The 23470-nt window shown below is 36.7% G+C and overlaps 2 protein-coding genes across 3 annotated transcripts in view; one reads left to right on the forward strand and one right to left on the reverse strand.

Moving 5' to 3' along the window:
* ASB3 (ankyrin repeat and SOCS box containing 3) overlaps window positions 1–23470 on the reverse strand; it is a 161504-nt gene that overhangs the window by 78303 nt on the left and 59731 nt on the right. The gene's annotated exons all lie outside the window — the stretch shown is intronic.
* On the forward strand, window positions 1813–10841 carry CHAC2 (ChaC glutathione specific gamma-glutamylcyclotransferase 2). Its single transcript, XM_052647504.1, has 3 exons — window positions 1813–1998; window positions 8104–8139; window positions 9852–10841. The coding sequence occupies exons 1-3, from the start codon at window positions 1864–1866 to the stop codon at window positions 10245–10247; spliced, it is 567 nt and encodes a 188-aa protein (XP_052503464.1). The 5' UTR covers window positions 1813–1863; the 3' UTR covers window positions 10248–10841.

Raw genomic sequence — 23470 nt, forward strand, 5'->3', positions numbered from 1 at the left:
TCTTTTAATAAAACCTATGTTCTAGACTTTAAAAGAGAATACAAAAATATATATAATGTATTAACAAATATGTATGATAAATATACCTCAGCTGGACCTGAACTGGTAAAATATCAGCTACAAAAATTAATTTTGAGGCAATTAAGGAAATCTGAACACAGAATAAATATTTGATGATGTAATTATTGTTTATTTTCTTGATGTTTATATTGGCACTCTGGTTATTAGGAGAATGTCCTTATTCTTAGAATTATTTAGCAGTTAAGTCACAGCACAAGCAGCTTCAAACAATAAAGCGTCTGTCTGCAATGCAGGAGACCCGGGTTCAAGCCCTGGTTTGGGAAGACCCCTGGAGAAGGAAATGGCAGCCCACTCCAGTATTCTTGCCTGGAAAATCCCATGGACAGAGGAGCCCGGCAGGCTACCGTCCATGGGGTCGCAAAGAGTCGGACACGACTGGGCTACTTCACTTTCACTTTCGCTTTCTAAAGAGAAATAAAAGATAAAGCAACTGTGGCAAAATGTTAATTATTGGATCCATGTGGAAGACATAAATGGTCACCATACTCTATATTTCTAACTTTTCTGTATGTTTGAAATTTTTCAGAAAAATTGGGAGGGGGAAACTAACCATTCCCAGCAATGTGAAATCACAACTTGAAGAAAGTTAAGACCTTGTTATTCTTAAACTAAGTTTTTCTTTGTGACAATTTTCTGCTGACTTCTTAAGAGTATAAATAATACTCTTTGAACCTGGATGTTCTAGTATTCTTTTACACGGCTGAAGACTATAAAACATAAATTTTCAAGAAAGAACAAGCATTTCTTTAGGCTTCTGTTCTCACATACATAAACACGGCCTTGACGGCCCAAGTGAGCTTCCTGAACAGTAATTCCAAGCAGCATCTCTAACCTGCAGATCAAAACGTTTTTTAGGATACTTGACCTGCTGGATAAATTCATGAAATCTGTTAAATTCTTCAACAGAAAAACGTACACAAATCCCAAATCCTGTATAAAATTTCAGGAGGCCCACATATGGCTTCCAAAGCCTATGAGCAAGCTAAAAACATTTACCTACATTTTTCTGAGTGAGTTTCTGAGTATATACTAAAGATGACTAAGATCGTTTCACAGAGAAAATTTTAATATATACGCAGCTTTTGTTGAAATAATGATAGCTCTTCCATAGGCACAAAACTTCTGTAGTAAACTTTGTTTTTGAAAGGTAAAAAAAGACTTTTTTTAATGTAAATAAAGTCAAATACAGATTACAATCCCTGTTTGCATTCCCCTAGCTCTTGTTAAATGGGCAGAAATCCAGTTTTTAAAGCATAAGAAATGTCCTTCTACGTGCCACATAAGGTGCCCATAAACAGTTCGTCTCCGTGTATCTAGACCACGCCACCCAAGATTCCCACCCTCTCTCTTCTCCTCCCATTTGAAAAAAGTAAACACACCCAACCTTAAAGCTACACTAAAACGATTGTGGGTACTGTAGTCTTCTGACCACAAGCACCTCGGGAAAGGTAGGGTGATAAACAGAAGCTGCTGAAAAATCCATTGCTTAGCAGAGAGGAAATCAATGCTTCCAAATACCCTAAGCAAGCAGACGAAATAATAACGTTGACTGAGACAGACTAGGAAGCCGTTCCGCGAACTGCAAGTCCCAGTGTGCTTTGCGCCCCCAAGAAGGGAGTGCAGGCTTTGCGCCTACGCAGCCGGTTTCTTGCGTCCGGAAAGTCGTAGACTCTTGCCGGCAGCAGCTCCAAGACAGCAGCTCAGAGACCACGAAGAGGGGACGGCCACTGCGGCCGCCACCGCCACCACCGCCAGCCACCACGGAGGAAAAGCAAGGGAAGGATGTGGGTTTTTGGTTACGGGTCTCTCATTTGGAAGGTGGACTTCCCCTATGAGGACAAGCTGGTTGGCTATATCTCAGGCTACAGCAGGCGCTTCTGGCAGGGCAGCACCGACCACCGCGGAGTTCCTGGCAAGGTGAGGCGCAACCAGTCCCCCACACTTAATGTCCCCGGAGCACTGTTCCTCAACTCCTTGTCCAGCTCTGCGGGACTCACACCCCACCGCCGAAGGTCAGTAGGTTAGGGATACTGCTGCTGCCTCTGTGCACTTTCCTCGGCCACCTGCCCCCGACTCTGGGATCCTAATCCAAGGGCAGTCCTTTTGAAGCCGCTAGAGATGCTGGTGGCAGTTACTTCTTGAGGAGGCAAGAAACGTGGGCACAAGCTCCCACAAGGCGACGTGCTGAGAGGGGATCCCATTTCTTGGCAACCACCCTCCCTCCCCACTCCACCCTCGGCACAAAAAGGTGGGAAGATAAACCTTCCTGTCACCACGGAGTTGAAATACTAAAATCAACTAGTAAATTCAGCTTTTTAGCAATTAAGTTTATTGGCATTTCTGCATTCTGCCAGATTTTCATTGGTCTGAGTTTAAACGTGCATGTTATTTCTGGGATTTCTTTATATCTTTCCAAAGGTTTTATTTTATAACACCTATGGTCACAGAAAAACTAGTTTCCAAAATTATCTCTGGTTATAAAGGAAGTTATGTTGATCACCTTGGTTGTCAGGTACTTCAGAAGTTGAGTCCGGCTTTGTTACCTAAGTAGCACCGTACCAATACTATGTCCAACATTATTTTAATGTATTTTTCTTCAGTGGTTCTCCTCTAAATTGTAAATGTGAAATTAAGTTCTCTGACTGCATTCTTCAGTCACTTATGCAGGGACATTTATCTTAATACACTGTAAATACAGAGAATAACAGCTCACTGCTTATGCAAATCAGCCTCGTTTTTGACTGCAAGACAATCCATAAGAAAAACTAAATTTTGAGTAATAATTTGGATAAGTTGAACACTTATTATAGCTAACTTTTAGAAGAGTACAGAATGTTTAATTGCTTATATGTTGTCTAAAATACTGATAATTATATGAGTTTACCACTTTCTTTAAAAAAAAAATTAATACTGGCTCAGAAGCAGGAAATCTAAAACGCTAGAAATCAGATGTAGAAAGAGATTGAGGTTAATTCCAAAGAAATACCTGTAGCCTTGCATCATGGAAAAGGGAAGAGAAGAAGGCTGTAGTTTGAACCTGCTCATAAATGAGACACAGGATTAGAATCATTTTTTAAAAAGCCATTCTACCTCAACTAGAGCTGGTAAATTAAGAATCTGGCTTTAAGGTAGCAATGACTTGAAAAAAGAGGAGTGATTTACCACAAATGCACATTTACAGGCCAAAAGAGATTTCATGGCCAAACTATCTCCAAGAATATTGTAAAATAACATTTCAGACTTTAAAGAACTAAGTTAAATAAATTGCCTTTTGAGTTGTCAGGTATGAGCGCTTAAAATTGCCATCTGCAAAGGAATGCCTTACTAGGCTTCAGTTTAAAAAACCAAGTGTTAAATACTTATGAACATGGTTAGAATAGCATATTTCAGTACTCTACTCTCAACCAAAATGTTTGTTACACAGCACGCTGAGTTATGTACACTGTCAAAACAAACTGATGATAAGAAATCGCCAAGTCAATACAATTCATAAGTCTTTAATAAAATATTAAAGAAGGTAGCTATAAAAGTCAATATCTCTCTTTACTTAAATATACTAAAATATAAGGTAGGAAAGTTGGGGGCGGGGGCACTGCAATGGCTAACAGTTTGATACCAATTTTTAAGAATCCATCCTATCATATTCAAGGAAAACCTAAAGCATTAAACATTTTCTAAGTATACTGTTCTGCTAAAAAAAAAAAACTGGAAAGAACATTATTTTACTTCACATTTTCTATTATAATGGAGCACAAGCCTTATATAAATATTAACTGTCTTACAAACAGAAATACAAAAGGCTACAGAAATACCTAGCAAATTAGAAGAATAATGTAGATTCTACATAGCCCTATGTTTTTTATAGCAACATATGCTCCTAGTGAGCTAGTCATCAGTACATATGAAATGTGATGTTACTAAACAAATGTTGGACTCATTTCTACATACTGTAATGTGACATTCGTAGGAAAAATGCCAAACCTACTTCCTTTCCTAATTATGCTTTCTTTTTAGCTTCATTAAACTTTAATATCTTCCTAAGTTTAATTAAGCATCTTATTTATTTCTAACAAAACTAGCAATTTCTTATCAAATTAAGGATTTATTTTAAATGTGAAAAAATGTTCACATCAGAAAGAATATATTTCAATTTCAAAAAGAGAAAACATTTTAACACAAGAGATGATTGTGAATATTTACATTTCTAGATGGTGATCAGAAAGGATTTATTTTAAATTTACATTTCTAGATGGTGATCAAAAGGATTTATTTTAAATGTGAAAAAGTGTTCACATCAGAAAGAATATATTTCAATTTCAAAAAGAGAAAACATTTTAACAAGAGATGATCGTGAATATTTACATTTCTAGATGGTGATCAGAAAGGATTTATTTTAAATTTACATTTCTAAATGGTGATCAAAAGGATTTATTTTAAATGTGAAAAAGTGTTCACATCAGAAAGAATATATTTCAATTTCAAAAAGAGAAAACATTTTAACACAAGAGATGATCGTGAATATTTACATTTCTAGATGGTGATCAGAAACATTACTCATTACCCAATGAAAGGAACCAACATGGCTCATATTTCACATCCTCCAATCCTATTCACCTTTCAGGACCCCTTCAGTTTCAATGCCCTTCCCAAAAAATTTAAGTGCACTTACAAATTTACATTGTTTCCCCAATAATAATAGGAACAAGCAGCTTAAGTTTTATAAAATATTTCTGGGTAAATATATCAGTAGTGTCAACAGTGCATGTGTATTTCATCCATAAGCAGTCAAAAGGACCCATCTATTTTCCCTTAATGATTCCCTACATATGCTCTTTGTTTTGTTTCAATTGTCACCACCTACATCAAGGACTTTACTGCCTCTCCCCTTTTCAACAATTACTACTGAGCACTCACATATAAGTGGAAAACACCTATGCAAACAATACCTAGTAAGTGCTATAAGGGAAAAGATGCAATGAGAGTTTAGAAGGAGCTGCTGCAAAGTTGCCTGAAAAGACAGCCAAGCCTTTACGAAAAGAGTGGCAGGAGGATATCCAAGGGATTCTAAAGAAGGGCATTCCACTCTGCTGTGCAATGCTGCGCCGTGCCTAGTCATGTCCGACTCTGCGACCTCATGGACTATAGCCCTCCAGGCTCCTCTCTCCATGGGGATTCTCCAGGCAAGAATACTGGAGTGGGTTGCCATGCCCTCCTCCAGGGCATCTTCCCAACCCAGGGATTGAACCCAGGTCTCCGTACTGCAGGTGGACTCTTTTACGTTTGAGCCACCAGGGAAGCCCATTCCACTCTGGGCACTGGTATATTCAAAGATATGAATGTTTGTAAAGGTCCAATCACTTCATAGCAAATAGATGGGAAAACAATGGAAACTGACAGACTTTATTTTCTTAGGCTCCGACATCCCTGCAGATGGTGACTGCAGCCATGAAATTAAAAGTCGCTTGCTCGTTGGAAGAAAAGCTATGACCAAGCTAGACAGCACATTAAAAAGCAGAGACATTATTTTGCCAACAAAGGTCCATCCAGTCAAAGCTATGGTTTTTCCAATAGTCATGTATGGATATGAGAGTTGGACTACAAAGAAAGCTGAGTGCCAAAGAACTGATGCTTTTGAACTGTGGTGTTAGAGAAGACTCTTGAGAGTCCCTTGGACTGCAAGGAGATCCAACCAGTCAATCCTAAAGGAAATCAGTCCTGAATATTCATTGGAAGGACTGATGCTGAAGCTGAAACTCCAATACTTTGGCCACCTGATGTGAAGAACTGACTCATTTGAAAAGACCCTGATGCTGGGAAAGATTGAAGGCGGAAGGAGAAGAGGTCGACAGAGGATGAGATGGTTGGATGGCAGCACTGACTGGATGGACATGAGTTTAAGCAAGCTCTGAGAGTTGGTAATCGACAGGGAGGCTTGGCGTGCTGCAGTCCATGGGTCGCAAAGAGCTGGACACGACTGAGCGACTGAACTGAAAAATTATAAATAATTTGTTACAGCTTGAGAGGGAAAGTGGTAAGAAGTGAGCTTGGAGTTAACTCATGTAAAGGAATTTTTATTTTATGCTGTAGAATATTATAACCCTGAAAAATTAAAAGCACAGGAAAACTCAAAACCCAATTTTTGCAACAAAAAGTCAACCCAGAGCCGCGTAAAACAAACTGGAGGCAGAGAGCGAAAGCCCTGAGGAAACTAAAGGATGATGAGAAAACAAATTTAGAAAATAATCAGAAGAAACAGCTACCAAGAATTAGTGACTAGGCTGGTGAAAGGGGAAGCAAGGAAAGGTGGAGAACAGAGCTTGTCCCGCAGACCACTAACATTTCTTGCTCACAGTCTACCTCCTTCCCACTTAAATGTGCATACTATACACTTTACCACCATGAACATCCTTGTATTGATGCTGGGAAAGGCTGAAGGAGAAGGGAACAACAGAGGACGAGCTAGTTGGATGGCATCACTGACTCAGTGGACATGAGTTTGAGCAAGCTCCGGGAGATGGTGAAGGACAGGGAAGCCTGGCGTGCTGCAGTCTATGGGGTCACAAAGGGTCAGACACAGCTGAGCGACTGAACAGCAAGTATACTTTAACACACCCATCTTCCCAAAGCATCTGCTTTTCTCATGCCAGTCACCTACTAACTTGAGTGCTACAGTAGCGCCTCGTTTCTTGTTTCTCCCAAATTTCAGTGGCTTGTTTTTTCCATTGTCCCCCAATTTCAACTCCAATCTTTAGCTTTTCAGATTTGACTCTATCCTATTTCTCCAGTTATCCTTCTGAATCATCTTCCATACATGGAGAAGCTTCTGCTAAAGTCAGACACTTTGGCCTGGTTTAATTCTGCTTCTAGACCCTTACTCAGAATTGTGTCTTTTTTCTGACCACCAAGACTCAGAATTATTACTTCACTTAATAAACAGCATACATCACAGCCCTTAAGTATTCTCTACCTATTTCATATGTTAATAAGTTCATATTCCAGACTTACAATATAAGCTTTTAAAAACCAGAATCAGTTTTATCATCTCTACAACAAAGAATAGGTATTCAATAAATAGTTCCAAATTCACTTTGAAATCAAAGGTAATACGGCAATTCCTACATGACCCCCATCAATATATGTATCCTCACTAGCATTATCTTAAATAGAAAAAAGCTAACTATAAATGTCCAACAGTTCAAAGATGTTTAAATTATAGCTCACTGATGGTAGAATATCATGCATCTATTAAAAAGTATCAGAAGACTAACAGGAAAATTAAATTAAAAAACATAATCCAAAATTCCATGTGTTGCATGTTTACGAATTATCTATACAAACGGACAAAGACTACAGGGAAACAGAAACAAGGATAGCACAAATATCTGAATGATGTAGGTTCACTATGTGTCTCACAGCAGGCATACAAGTAGGTAAAGTTGTGGCTTACAACTTTCTCACTAATGTCAATAAATACACAACCTTTGACACGAGATAGGACTTGTATTAAAAAAAAAAAAAGGCAAATTCTCAGACTGTTCCAGACTTACAGAATCAGAAACTACCTCCAAGTAAGTTTTATCTACACTTGAGAACCACTTCTCTATAGGAAAGCACCCTGGAATATCATGTTTTGTTCCTCAGTGGAACACTATAGCAATCTTTATTCCCTGAAGAAAAAAAAAAGTGATCAGAATATTTATTATCGTTGCTTCTTCCTTTTGCTTTTGATTTCAGTCACAGGTGTGTTTTTTAATATATCCATTCTAAGTGAATACAATATACCTATTATACACAAATGTAAGAGAATTTTTTTAAAAGGCCAAGATAGTTTGGATAAGATAGATTCTTTTAATTCACTTTAAAATTTATCATAAAAAGTAAGTACTTTTTAAAAGTGCTCAGTATAAACAAATGAAGTTAAAATATTCCATGTCAACAGTAAGTTGCTAATGCTCAGTTAATGAACTTTAATTCAGGAAAAAAAAATTTTTTTTTTTTCTTTTTTTACTTTTCTTAAAACAGCCTGGAAGAGTTGTGACTCTTGTTGAAGACCCTGCGGTATGGTATAATAATTCTTTTTTGTATAGTCTTTAATTGTAAAGTGTTAACATGTTTCATAGTTTTAATAATCAGTGAAATCTTATTAGCAGTCATCACAGATAATTTGAACTACACTGAGCCTAGAAATTCCTCTCTGTATTAGTTGTATTTCTTCTTATGGGCTGGGAAAAATTGGGATGCAGAATTCAAGGTAGACAATGAAAAGCCAATGGCATGTAGTCTCATTTTTCCCTTCTTGATGAGTTTGTTGACTGAGAATTTTGTGGTCTCCTTTGACATTAATTGGAGAAGGAAATGGCAACCCGCTCCAGTATTCTTGCCTGGAGAATCCCATGGACTGAGGAGCCTGCTGGGTTACAGTCCACAGGGTTGCAAAGAGTCGGACACGACTGAGCGACTTCACTTTGACATTAATGGAGCCAACCCTCAGACAGCCAGATGAACACAAAGAATTAAATGAAAGCCTTAAAGCTTTCCTCACACTTGCTAGGAGTCTAATATTTCAGCAAAAATCTCAGTCATGAATTATCACTTTCTTTACTGCCTAATCTTATCGATAGCACAACAGGTTTTTTTTAAAGTATGGAGTACTAGAAAACTTGTTTATTTGATAGTTCTCTGTTTCTTAAATATTTTCAATCATTTTATTGAGATCCAAATTTTACATTGTGAAGTTAAATATTTAACTTTAGAAAGGACTTTGCTATATAAAAATCAAAGCAGCAAAAATAATAAAAATCAAGCAGCTAGCAATAGCAGATGAATGATGAAATTATGAAATGCTTTCATAACTTACATTAGGAAAAACATCCATAAAAAATGGCTCCAAACTGGTAACTAAAACTCCTAATTAGAGGTAATAAAAGGTACTTTTTTCCTATAGAATGTTAATTTATTCAAGATACTTAGCAACCTGAAGTTTAATAATTAAAAGTTGTCAAGAAACTAAAAAATCTGTGTTGCAAACTACAAATCTTGCTTGTATCACAAATATTTTATTGATACTACAAAAAATCTTTGCAGCTAAAGTACATTGCTTTTACTGACACTGTTCATAGGCTCTCTAGACAAACAGTTTGCCATTTACTATTCTGGATGGAGTAATTTACTAAGGATATTTGAAAGTTTACTCAGTGAAGAAATGAACAAATAAATGAACCTATTGCCTTAATAGCTGATTATTACAGAGCTTTTAAAATACAGAGCTCTTTTTGCAAACAAGGGAACAACTAATATATTATAAGGCTTCCCTAGTGGCTCAGCAGTAAAGAATCCACCTATCAATGCAGATGTTTGTTTGATCCCTGGGTCAGGAAGAGTCAATGCAGAAGGAAATGGCAACCCACTCCAGTGGGTTTCAGCATACTATCAGTGAAATGCTTATGGATTAAAGATATAGAACTATATTTTTAATGACTAAATGAAGATCTGATATTTTTCATTTCAGTCCCATTAGTTAAAAGACATAATTTTAAAAATTTAAACAAAGATAAATATGCTAGTATACAAGGAAATTAATTATTCAGATTGAAAATTTTAAAATGCTTATTTCCTTTATTATTTAGTATTACCTCTTCATTGCACATTAAGGGAAGCAAAACTGCACTGATTTCTAAGAATATACAAGATACTTTCTTAGCTCATAATCTATCTTCACCTATTTTAGCCTTGTAAATACTAAATAATACTTTCTTTTCATTTTTCAACAGGGTTGTGTATGGGGTGTTGCTTACAGACTGCCAGTAGGAAAGGAAGAAGAAGTAAAAGCATACCTTGATTTCAGAGAGAAAGGAGGCTACAGGACCACAAAAGTCATTTTTTATCCAAAAGATTCCATAACAGAACCATTCAGTGTGTTGCTATATATTGGAACATGTGATAATCCTAATTATCTTGGTCCTGCACCTCTGGAAGACATCGCTGAACAAATTTTTAATGCAGCTGGTCCAAGTGGAAAAAATACAGAATATCTTTTTGAACTTGCAAATTCTATGAGAAGCCTTGTGCCAGAAGATGCAGATGAGCATCTTTTCTCTTTAGAAAAATTAGTAAAGGAACGTTTAGAAGGAAAGCAGAACTTCAATAGCATAAAAAGACCTAACTGATTTTTCCACACAAGCAGAACTTTTAATCTTCAGAGAATGGCTTCACTGCACAATATGATTTGTAAACGTGTTTACTTGAAAGTCTTAGTTGTGTTTAATGTTGTAGTCAAGATAATATCTAAATTCACAGTTTAATTGCAACTGGCCTGGAACTCATACATACTCAAAATATTGGGATACAGATAAAGAAAAAATTCATTTCAATAATATAATGAATGATTCTCCAGCTATGATATTGACTACTTGCTCATGAGAAGTTCTTTAGAAAAATACAATGAAGGACTCAGTTCAGATCTTGTTTTTATCTAAATAAATACAATTCTGTTGTTTCATATTGCAATTTTAAAGTTGTAGAGAATTAGACCAAAAGTCCAATAATTATAATAAGGCTATGCCTTTAATATATTCCCATATGTTAACTCTGTAATCATGGTTTAAGATAAATAAGCTTGAAATAACATATAAGTAGATATATATGGTAATGTAGACAAGATTTTGGCCTTGATCGTGAACTTCTTTGTTTAGATTTTAAATGAAACTCCAATTTAAGCCAAAAAGTTAGCATTCTAATATAAAAACTTCCTTGGAATTATAATGTACTGTATCTCTCCTTTTTTGAATAAATGTATTTTATTATACAGTAAAAACCCTTTGAGCTAGAAAAGCACAAATTATACAAATTACGTCTAACAATTTATCACTCAATTTGTATTAATCTTATACTGAAACTTTAAAAAAAAGGCTTTTTGATATTACAGATTAACAGAAACATATATAATGAAAGTTTGCTGTTTGAAATGGCATTTAGAATTGTAATTTTTTAAAGTAAGAAGTGGCGTTACCTGATCATTTGCTACAGTTTTTTTTTTCCTTCTTACATCTTGTCACTTAACAAAGGTATCCACTAAATAGTGTGATGATGCTGCCCACCTAGGAAACATGTATAATTAACGCATGCAAAAGTAACCTTGATTCAGACTAATCAGATCAGTTCTTATTAGAAGGGATTTCCTTCTCAACAGGACATGCAGTCTCTCTAAAATCTTTCAACATGAAAAGAATTTCAGTACCACATCAGATTTAATGTGAAACTAATAATTAGTACCGAAGTTGTTCATGTAAAATAAAGCTGTCCTTTTCATGTTTTTTTTTTTTTAATTTGTTATAAACACCTTACTTGGTAATTTAGTCAGCTATATAAAATTTAAAATATTTTCCAACATTTTCAGTATTAGCTTTCTGGAAGGCATTTCTCTTGTCCTATACAATAAGAAAAGCACTAACATTCATTAATGAATATTTCATAAGGATGTACTAGGCACTTTACACACAGGAGCATCCTCTCAGCTTATTTTCATAGTAACTTGTATACAAGTACACATCCAGTAAGTAGCAGAAGTCTGTGTCTCTGTTAAAGCGCAAGAGTCTACAATATATTTAAAAATCCACATCTTTACTAACCTACATCTTTTTTGTGTATGTAATGAAATAATATGTGGCTTGTTAGATAGAGATATTAATTTTGATATATACAGATTCCCACAAATATAATTAGCCTGTCCAAGAGTCACATGCCATAGCTCAAAATCACATAGATGTATTCAGAGATTCAGTCTTTCATGTTACAAATAAACCTAAGTCCAAAGAAATTTGTAACTCCCAAAGTGATTCTTCTACCATTTAATACATGTTACATATCAAGGGAGAGGGATTACTTTGTGATCGGGCCACATTTGTATCCTTCTAGACTTTCAGTTATTAATAGAAGTTAACTTGAAAATACACATATTGGTATACCATCCACATTTATAGGGAAGCCATGATCCAAAAAGCCCAGGAACAGGAACATTCACTTCCACTGCGATGGGGAGAAACACAACTAAATGGATAAGATAAACAATACTAAATTGGCAGCTAGGGTCTGGAGCCCACAAGTGACTAAGAATCTATCATAAAGGTAATAAGCTATCTAGAGCAAAAGTTTGGAGAAGGCAACGGCATCCCACTCCAGTACTCTTGCCTGGAAAATCCCATGGACAGAGGAGCCTGGTGGGCTGCAGTCCATGGGGTCGCTGAGGGTCGGACACGACTGAGCGACTTCACTTTCCCTTTTCACTTTCAGGCACTGGAGAAGGAAATGGCAACCCACTCCAGTGTTCTTGCCTGGAGAATCCCAGGGACGGGGGAGCCTGGTGGGCTGCTGTCTATGGGGTCACACAGAGCTGGACACGACTGAAGTGACTTAGCAGTAGTAGCAGAGCAAAAGTTATTTTTGTTAGCAAAAGTTTCCATTGTTTCCCCATCTATTTGCCATGAGGTGATGGGACTGGATGCCATGATCTTAGTTTTCTGAAAGTTGAGTTTTAAGCCAACTTTCACTCTCCTCTTTCACTTTCATCAAGGGGCTCTTTAGTTCTTCTTCACTTTCTGCCATAAGGGTGGTGTCATTTGCCTATCTGAGGTTATTGATATTTCTCCTGACAATCTTGATTCCAGCTTGTCCTTCATCCAGCCCAGCATTTCACATGATGTACTCTGTATATAAGTCAAATAAGCAGGGTGACAATATACAGCCTTGACCTACTCCTTTCCTAATTTGGAACCAGTTTGTTGTTTCAAATGGCAATCCACTCCAGCACTCTTGCCTGGAAAATCCCATGGACGGAGGAGCATGATAGGCTACAGTCCATGGGGTCGCAAAGTCGGACACGACTGACAGACTTGACTTTTCTAACTGTTGCTTCCTGACCTGCATACAGATCTCTCAGGAACCAGGTAAGGTAGCCTGGTATTCCCATCTCTTTCAGAATATTCTACAGTTTGTTGTGATCCACAGTCAAAGGCTTTGGTGTAGTCAATAAAGCAGAAGTGGATGTTTTTCTGGAACTCTCTTGCTTTTTCAATGATCCAGCAGATGTTGGCAATTTGATCTCTGGTTCCTCTGCTCTTTCTAAATCCAGCTTGAACATGTGGAAGTTCACAGTTTACCTATTGTTGAAGCCTGGCTTGGAGGATTTTGAACATTACACTGCCAGCACGTGAGATGAGTGCAATTGAGCAGCCGTTTGAACATTCTTTGGCATTGCCTTTCTTAGGGATTGGAATGAAAACTGACCTTTTCCAGTCCTGTGGCCACTGCTGAGTTTTCCAAATTTGCTGGCATATTGAGTACAGCACTTTCACTGTTGTAGTTGTGTGCCTTGTTTCTATTAAATTTTAGCATTATTAAAACTTAAATATAGTATTTCTTAATAAGAACTCAAAGCAAAGTTAGCAAGGAAGCCCTGAAGTTATCTGAGATGTGACTTTGAAGGTTTCGTATTGGTTAAGACCTATCGTTCAAGCATGAGCTGTAAGATTTCTTAAACTAAAATAAGAACCTTATAATACAGCAAGAGCAAGAGTTTCTTACATCTTCTTGCCTCTAATCTTATATCTTCTTTCCATTGCATTCTGTACTCTGCACTCACAATTATTTTTCTAAAATATGGAACTAATCTAGTCAGTAATGAAAATGCCTCCCAGAACATACAAAGTAAAGCTCAAATTCTTTAATCTGGTATTCAACTACTTACAATCTAGTGTCAACATATTTGTCACATTTCACTTCCTACTAATACACACTCTCCATGCTCCAGTCACACCACCCTCCTCAATCATTAAGACCCAGCAAAAAAGAGGGACTAATGATATGTGGCAAACAATAACTTACATACCAACACCACCTGGATAAATAATATAGCTCAGGACTTCCCTGGTAGTACCATGGTTAAGAATTACCCTGCCAATTCAGGGGACACAGGTGAGGTCCCTGGTCCTGGAAGATCCCACATGCCATGGGCAACTCAGCTCATGTGCCACAACTATTGAGCCCTCGAGCTGCAACGACTGAGCCCAAGAACCACAACTGCCGAAGTCTGTGCACCTAGAGTCCGTGCTCCACAATAAGAGAAGCCACCTCAATGAGAAGCCCTCGCACTGAAACAAACAGTAGTCCCCAGATGTTGGCCTCAACTAGAAAAAAACCCTTGCCGAGCAACCAAGACCCAGCACAGCCAAAAATAAAAAGTAAATTAATACAAAAAGAAAAAGATAGCTCCCAGCTATCAAGAAGCACATTTGCTAGAGAGATGCACAAGCAAGCAAATCAATGTTACTCACCATAAAGATTGGGACATAAAATATAAGCAAAATAGAGACAGATAAACTGTTAAACTAACAAGATTAGAGAAAGAAAAAAAAAAAGATCAGAGAAAGCTTCACAGAAAAAAAAAAAAAAAGCTGTTCATGTATCAAAGAATAGTAGCTAACACTTATGGAACACTTACTGCAAATGCCAAAATCTACTCTAAGTACTTTACACATGTTAATCCCCAATGGGAGATAAAAAGAGTTTAAGTTAAAAGAACATATTAACTGTCACTGATTACTAGAACATGCTAAGCACTGTGCTGAGCACTAAAAAGGAACAAAATGGAATTAAGCCCTTTAATTCTGGTAGGGGGAAAAAGTGAGTTCCTTTTTTTTTACCCCCCTGGTAAGTTTTAACCCCAATGAGATTCTTTCCTGAAATAGGATTAAGTTAAAAGAATTAAAAGGATTTATTTGGGGCTTCCCTGGTGGTCTAGTGGCTAAGACTCCAAGCTCCCAATGCAGGGGATCCAGGTTCGATCCCTGGTCAAGGAACTAGATTCCATATGATGCAAAAAGAGTCAGCACACCACAATAAAAGATCTCACATGCCAAAAGGAAGATCAAAGATCCTACTTGCCGAAACTAAGACCGGGCACAGCCAAATAAATAAATAAGGATTCATTTAAGTACCTGTATTCTAAGGTCATAAGTCTTCTTTTAATCTAAAAAGAAGTATGTTTTGCCCAATTTTTCTCAATAACACTGATTGATTTATTCAACAAATACCTATCAATTACCTACTTTATATAAGACAAACTAAGCATACGTGCATTTTCTTTCACTTCCTATCAAAGTCCCACTGAAGTGCATGCAAGCATTCCGGAAACAGAAAAGCAGGTGGGATTATATTGAGGGTGAAGCAAGAACAGAGAAAACCGCAGTCTAGAACCAATGTGCAGCTGCACAGGTATGCACGCACATGCATGAGAAAGCTGCAGCCACTCAGAAGCCTTTCCTTCCAACAGAGTCTTAGGAAGAGCCAAACCTAGAGACAGCAGAAGGGGGCTGCAGGACGAAACTCAGGATAATTCAAATACCCATATGAGATAGACACACCAAACCTTGTATCTCTTTCCTTTACACACAGAAGCTAGCAGCAACAAAGCTAGTGTCAGGCTTAAAACACAACTTTTCTTTTTTTTTTAAACCATCTACCCTGAAAGCATCAGAACACCTTCATGTTCCACAATAAAGCCTTCTTCATTTGGGCACAGGGAGGAGGAAGAAGAGCTTTTTTTCATTTCACCATAAAGTGAGGCCCAACAGTTGATACTCTGCACACTTACAAAGAGCTCAAAAATCCTTTTTTTTTTTAAATTTTTGAGGAATGGCAAAAGCACAAAAGGATAATAACAATCAACTCACCTTAAGGAAGCAGAGCTTTTAAACTTATAAATGTTTAAAATTTGTAAGTGTTATCCTCAAAGAAATTCATGAAGATGCTGCATCTATTAAAAATGAGCAATTGGAAAGAAACTATGGAAACAGGAAAAAAAAAAACACTGACAAAAGATATTCAAAGAGAACTGACAGTCAAAGGAAACTGATCTCTTGAACTGATCTTCCATATTATCTCATTTTTTTTCTTTGTCTTTTTTCTACTTGGAAGAATCTATCCAAATGGTATTCTGAATAAAAAAGAGAAAATGGAAAGTGAAAGTGAAAGTCACTCAGTCCTGTCCGACTCTTTGCGACCCCATGGAACCTTCCTCTGTCCATGGGATTCTCAGGCCAGAATACCGGAGTGGTTAGCCTTTCCCTTCTCCAGGGGATCTTCCCAACCCAGGAATCGAACCCAGGTATTCTGCATTGCAGGCTGATTCTTTACCTGCTGAGCTACCAGGGAAGCCCAAGGAAAACATAATTGAAGAAATAATATTAAAAAATTTCCCAGAAGTGAACAAATAGGACTCAAGGGGTGCAATGAAGGATAAGTGAAAAAAGATCCACAGCTAGAAAGAAATACTCTCATAAAACATCATAAAACCAATGATAAAAAGAGTTCAATAAAATATTCCAGAGGAAAAGGAATATTAGTTGCAAAGAAGGAGAATCAGACTACCTTTGAGATTCTCATCAGATATATTAGATAGTAAACTGCAAAGGAATGATGTCTTCAAAGTTTCAAGCAAAACAAAATGATTGAACTATTAATTCTATTCCCAAACTATTAACTGAGAAGGCAAGACGAATGCATTTTCAGATATACCTGTGAAAATTAAAATATCTACTTTATATCATTTCCTTAAAAAAATTGCTTGTAATTATTTATACCCCAACAAGGTGGGAGAGAAATGTGAAATAAGGATGACACGGAATAACATAAAACAGTAGATTTAATCCAGGAGAGTTACAGGAACAAATACAGATAGAGAGATAGATAGATAGGTAATAGATAAATATGCATCAGATTTGAAAAGCAACTAGTGTAATTAGGACAAAAGTGTTTCAGAGCTCAAAATATATCTTCAAGAACAAAATGGACTCACTTAGCAAAGATGGTACTAATTTTAGAGAGCTAACGTGACATTTTAAAGGGTAGAGGACTGACACAATTACATTTCCTTCTCTGCAGTTCAAATTACACCTCTGGATTTTATAGTGAATGGTACTTGCATAAACAATATTGTGAAGTTTGAGGATCAACCTATAAACAAAGCACAGGAAAACTGGATAAAGTCACAGAATGCAAATGTTATAAAAATATAGTAGTAGCAAACTGGGAAGTACTGAAAATGATATTAAAAGCTACACACATTACATACTTAATATGTAATGAAGGCACTGCACTAAAAATAGCCTCACATGCAGTAACTCACTAAAAACAAAATGGCAACGCTGAGGAGTGGCCAAAAGAAGATTCAGGAGCAAGACTGCTTGGCTTCGAGATCCAGTTCCACTGCTTACCAGTGCTATGACTTTGGGCAAGTTGCCACATTGTGTTAATATATTTATTTCACTTTCAGACTTCTGACATCGAGATGAGTCTTACAATAGATGGCAAGTCATAACTTTAATTGGCAGCAGTTATTTCATTAATAATACAAAAAACTTAAGAGACAGCTCTAAAAGCAGTGGCAAAGGGGAACTGTTATAGTTTAAAACAGATTTTAAATTGGGTCTGACATACACACTACTATATAGAATAGTATAAAAAATAGATATATAAATAGTATATAAAATAGATAATTACTAAGAACTTACTGTACAGCACAGGGAACTCTAGCTAATACTCTGTAATAGCCTATATGGGAAAAGATCATAAAAAAGTGTGTGGGGTGTGTGTGTATATATATATATACATATATATATATAGGTTCACTTTGTTGTACATCTGAAAGTAACACAAAGTTGTAAATCAACTATACTCCAATAAAACCTCTTAAAAATAAAAATAAAACAGACTTTAAGACAATTAAATGCAAGGCATAACCTTTGATTGGATCCTAAATGGCGGAGGAGGGGGGAGGGGGGGATTCAATAAATGGTGCAAGTTGAAACCAGTGTTATTTTTCTAAGATGTGATAACGGTATACATCTTAGTATACAGATAATAGATAATAATACACATATTTTAGAAGAGTCTTTTTTTATTCCTGGTCATTGAGTTTTTTTCAATGTTTAGGCCAGCTGTCTTGTAGAATGTGCCACATTTTCTGTTTGATAAGTTTCTTATACCTAGGCTTGGCAAGAATGCTACACAAGTATTTATACACAGGTGTTGTATACACTATGTTTTAAAAACTCATTCTACCAGAAAATCCTTAAAAAAAAACATAAACAAAAGTATAAGCTATGGGATTGAAAAAAAGAAACATTCTAGCTTGGTATGAAATCAAATTTCCAGTCTCCCTTTTTTCCTTGTACCTAAAAAATGAGTGCATCCAATATTCATATTCCCATCTGTATATTTGCTGGCATTCTGTCACCTGTATACACGCTGCATTTTAACCAAAAATGTCTGAAGGCCAAAGCTTTTCTCTTCATTTATTTTTCCCAAAATGTGTATCCCAGTCTTCTGAAGTCTTATTACCACAGAGTAAATTATATATAAAGGAGGAATTGGGAGGGAAAAAAGATCATTATTGGAAAGTAACAGAAAAGGGCAATTACTGTCTCACAGTCTCTGGAGTAATTACTGATAAACAACCTCAGACCACATGCCAGCTGTTAAAGTTGAGCAAATGTCTTTATTTTATCGATTTTCCCCTTTATATTTCTACATGAGAAACAATATAGAGATCTGGGATAACTTTTAACTCAAAGCCCATCTGGTTAGTTCTCATTTCTTTCTCATAAAAATTTCAACTGGAAAAAAAATTTACAATTTTATTCAGCCATATTTTATAATATGGCAGAGATATATAATTTTATACCTGTGTGTGAATTGTATTAGAACATACTAACCTCTCTTGTGATTCAGTTTCCTCATCAGTAAAATGAGAAAACAATAAAATCTAACTTTGGGGGTTGTTATGAGGAATAAGTCAATTATAAGTTTATATCTATAAAGTGCTTAAAATAGTGCCTGGGCACAACATCTATTAAATTCATAGAATACATAGTAAACATGAATCTTCATAATACTTCTTACATTTTACATTTGTTATTTTCTCCATTTTAAAGGTAAGAAAACTGAGCTCTGAAGAGGTTAAGTAATGTACCCAAGGTCACACATACAGTAGGTAGGATCAGAGTTTTACTGGCCTAACCCTTGAGCCCCTGCTCCTAATCACCTCACTTAATTCAGCTGTATAGAGTTTACATATAATTATTCAGCCATGCCTTATTATTAGAAAATAAGATATGCAAAGGTAATTTCTGTCATTACAGCTAATGCCACAATGAATTATCTTTATACATACATCCTTATGTGTCAGGATTTTTGTTTCTAAATGAGAGAATCCAAAAAATAAAATCACTAGCCCAAAAGGTTTGCACATTTTTAATTTTAAAAATTACTAATTTTACAAAGTTTATTATAGCAGGTCTATCTTTCCTTTTACAGCACCTAGAGTTCCTATCTTACTAAAAACCATCATCCCTACTTCAACTGAAAAATCAATGCTGTCCAAACTTAAACATGAACGTGCAGCTGCTTTCACCAGCAAACTTAAAGGAATGTTTAAAGGTATGGAACTTTCTAAAGACATCATGATTCAGTTCAAACAGTATATGCAGAACCAGAATGTACCTGGGAATACCGAATTAATTGTGAATATCCTGACAATGGGTTACTGGCCAACATATGTGCCCATGGAAGTTCATTTACCACCAGAGATGGTAAAACTTCAGGAGATTTTTAAGACATTTTACCTTGGCAAAAACATAGTGGCAAGAAACTTCAATGGCAATCAACTCCAGGACACTGCGTGCTAAAGGCAGAGTTTAAAGAGGGTAAAAAGAACTCCAGGCCTCTCTTTTTCAAACACTGGTGCTGCTAATGTTTAATGAGGGAGAGTAGTTCAGTTTAGAAGAGATGATGGAGAGTTAAGGAGAACATTGCAGTCATTGGCCTGTGGCAAAGCCAGAGTTCTGGCGAAAAATCCAAAGGGTAAAGATATCGAAGATGGTGACAACTTCATTTGCAATGATGATTTCAAGCACAAACTTTTCAGGATAAAGATCAATCAAATTCAGATGAAAGAAACGGCTAAAGAACAAGCTAGAACCACAGAAAGAGAATTTCAAGATAGACAATATCAAATTGATGCCACAACTGTTTGAATTATGAAGATGAGAAAGACACTCAGCCACAATCTCCTTGTTTCAGAAGTATACAACCAGTTGAAATTTCCAGTCAAGCCTGCTGATCTTAAGAAGAGAAGAGAATCCCTAATTGACTGGGACTACATGGACAGAGACAAAGAAACTCCAAACCAGTACAATTACATTACATAAAATGTTTTTGGCCTTGAAGCAGTTGCTGTCATATACAATACCCAGTGGATAAACTAACCTGTTGTTTTTAACCTGTAGTTCTTTTATACTACCAATGACCAAATGAAGCAGTATAATCAGAATAGTTGAGTGACTTTTCAGTGGTTAACATGCCCATTTAAAGAGTAATACTTACCTTTAAGAAGAATGTTGTTGAACTCTTTGCATGTTATTTAGTATGATATGCAGAAAACTCTTAAGAAAGTACCCGGTTTTCATGACTCCTATTTGGAACTGGGGAAGAGGTCCTTATGGCTATTAAAGAAAGAGGAGGGGGTTCTTATACACTATTTAATTATGAAGCAAAAAGCTTATTTGCTTAAAATGTCATGTAGAGATACTTAAACTGCATGCAAACTTTATTTACTATACAGAGTTCTGGACGTATTTATCAAATAGAATAACCACCCTGGACTTGATTGTTCACCTGTTTTGTGATTTCCCATGAAGAAAAAAATACATTGTCATAGCTCTTGACATTTTACTAAGTAATGTTCTGTTACACTGAAAGGGATGTTTGTAAAATTTTTATTTGGAAACAAGTTTTCAAGTAGAGGGACAGTTGCTTACATATTGTCTTGAATACACACATCCTAAAATGTTCCTTTTATGAGATGTGTGTATATGGTTCAGCCCTGAGTTTACTGTGCTGATAAACAGGTACTTATAAAAATAGCTGAAATAGAAAATTGCTGATCAGTTGTGCTAGAAGAACATGGTAGGAGAGAAAAACCCAACTATTTCTGCATATTAAAAATGAATATAATATGAACACTGCAAAGGAGACCAAACCCCATTTTATAACTTTTTACAAGAGCAAAAATTCACAAACTAGTTTTCAACTTCCTTTAGACTTCAAAATTGTTTGGATAGTTTTGTCTTTAACTTGGACCAATTGTAGATTGTTACAGGCTTCCTGGGATTTAGCATTCCTATTTTCTCTACCAAAGTTTTTTTTGGAAGCACCTCAACTCTCCTTTGGAGAAGGCAATGGCAACCCACTCCAGAACCCTTGCCTGGCAAATCCCACGGACGGAGGAGCCCGGTAGGCTGCAGTCCATGGGGTCGCTAGGAGTCGGACACGACTGAGCACTTTTCACTTTCATGCATTGGAGAAGGAAATGGCAGCCCACTCCAGTGTTCTTGCCTGGAGAATCCCAGGGACGGGAGAGCCTGGTGGGCTGCCGTCTCTGGGGTCGCACAGAGTCGGACACGACTGAAGTGACTTAGCAGCAGCTACTTCAATTATACAAATATTCTCCTAATTCCTTCATACGAATATGTATCTTTAACACATTTACAATTTACTTTTTTATTTTTTACTTTTTTGGCTGTGCCACACAGCTTGTGGGATCTTAATTCCCTGAACAAGGATGGAAGCTAGGCCTTTGGGAATGACGCTGAGTCCTAACCGCTACACTGCTAAGGAATTCCCACAATTTACTTTTTACATATTTTATGATGAGAGGATCTGGTTGGTTTTCCTATAGGTGAATTACATCAGCAGAATCTATTAAAACATCCTTTTCCCACCAACATGAAATGACCCCCTTGTCACCTATTAAAACAGAGACTATTTAATTGGTTTCCACACTTCATTCACACCATCTCTCACTAAAAGTAATCACCTCCTCTTGTGAATGTTTGCAACATTTTATCTGTATAGTACCTCCATGGAGGAGACTAATGGGCTATAGTCCATGGGGTCACAAGAGTCAGACACAACCTAGCAGCTGAACAATAGCATTTTTATAACACCCTTTGAACCGAGGACAGTGCCTCCAAACCATATTTATTAGATAAATAACTGCACAAGTTTCTTGCTCTCTCTCCAGATCTATAATTCTGCGGCTAACTGAAAATTGCCATATTAAGACTAATTTCCTTACAGGCAGAAAAAGGTAGCTTTATCGGATTAAGGGGCATTATGCTGAAATCCATGAAGCAGAAAGTTAAATAAAATTTAAGACTGTGTTTTCTGTACCATACTTATATGAAAAAAGTCAAGACTATTAAACGAAGCAATATTGACTATTTTTTCAAAATAATTTCTAGGCAATGATGGGGTTAATACAGATTCACGACAATCTTCTACATATTTATATTCAAAATCCTCTATGGTAACCAATATGCATAATAATGACATCAATATAAGGTAAGAGTAAGTGTCTTATGGAATCATCAAAGATATAATGCAAACAGGACACTTGCCTTACAGGCAAAGTAGGTATTCACTACATTGCAAAATTTTTAGAGTGCTAGAAAGGTCCTCTGCTTGACACTAAATATCTTCTCACTCAGTAAGCTACTGCCTAAAGCTTTGCCATTAATATTCAAGCTTTTCATTTTAAAGTCTAAACCAGAAATACATTCTCAACCATGGGCCATCTTGCCTGCCAAGGGACATCTGGCAATGCCTGCAGACATTTTTGATTGTCTCAACTTGGCTGGCAAAGAGGGAGGGGAGTAAGGCCGCTACTACCATCTAGTGGACACAAGCCAGGGATACTACTAAACATCATACAATAAGCAAGACAGCCCCTCACAACCAAGGATTATCCAGCCCAAAATGTCAACAGCACCAAGGCTTTCAGAAACTGGCATATACTCTGCTGAAATGCAAAAGCATTATGTTTTTAACTTAATGTACATATAAACAAGCCCTCCACTTCAGTCCAATCAAGCCTTTTTTCCCCTCTACCCCTCCACCATGCTGCCAAATACACTGGTTACTTACTTATCCTCATCATCTACAACTCCTCAAAGCATTTACTTAACTGGAACAACTCTTTCTCTTGACTTCTTTGATATCTCAGTTATCTGACTTTCTTTCTTTACTGGGCATGCCTCCCCAGTCCATTTTGTTAATTCTTCAATGCTGTTCAGTATCTAATGTTGCAATGACTCCTCTTCCTTTTGTTATCCTCATTTTTTCCCTGAAGGATTGCAACCAGCACTATGGCTTTAAATATATCTACGTGCATATAGGGCTCCCCAGGTGACGCTAGAGGTAAAGAACCCTCTTGCCAATGCAGGAGACAAAAGAGATGCATATTCAATCCCTGGGTCAGGCAGATCCCCTGGGAAAA

Source organism: Budorcas taxicolor, chromosome 11 (assembly GCF_023091745.1).
Source record: "Budorcas taxicolor isolate Tak-1 chromosome 11, Takin1.1, whole genome shotgun sequence".
In the NCBI taxonomy this organism is placed as follows: domain Eukaryota; kingdom Metazoa; phylum Chordata; class Mammalia; order Artiodactyla; family Bovidae; genus Budorcas; species Budorcas taxicolor.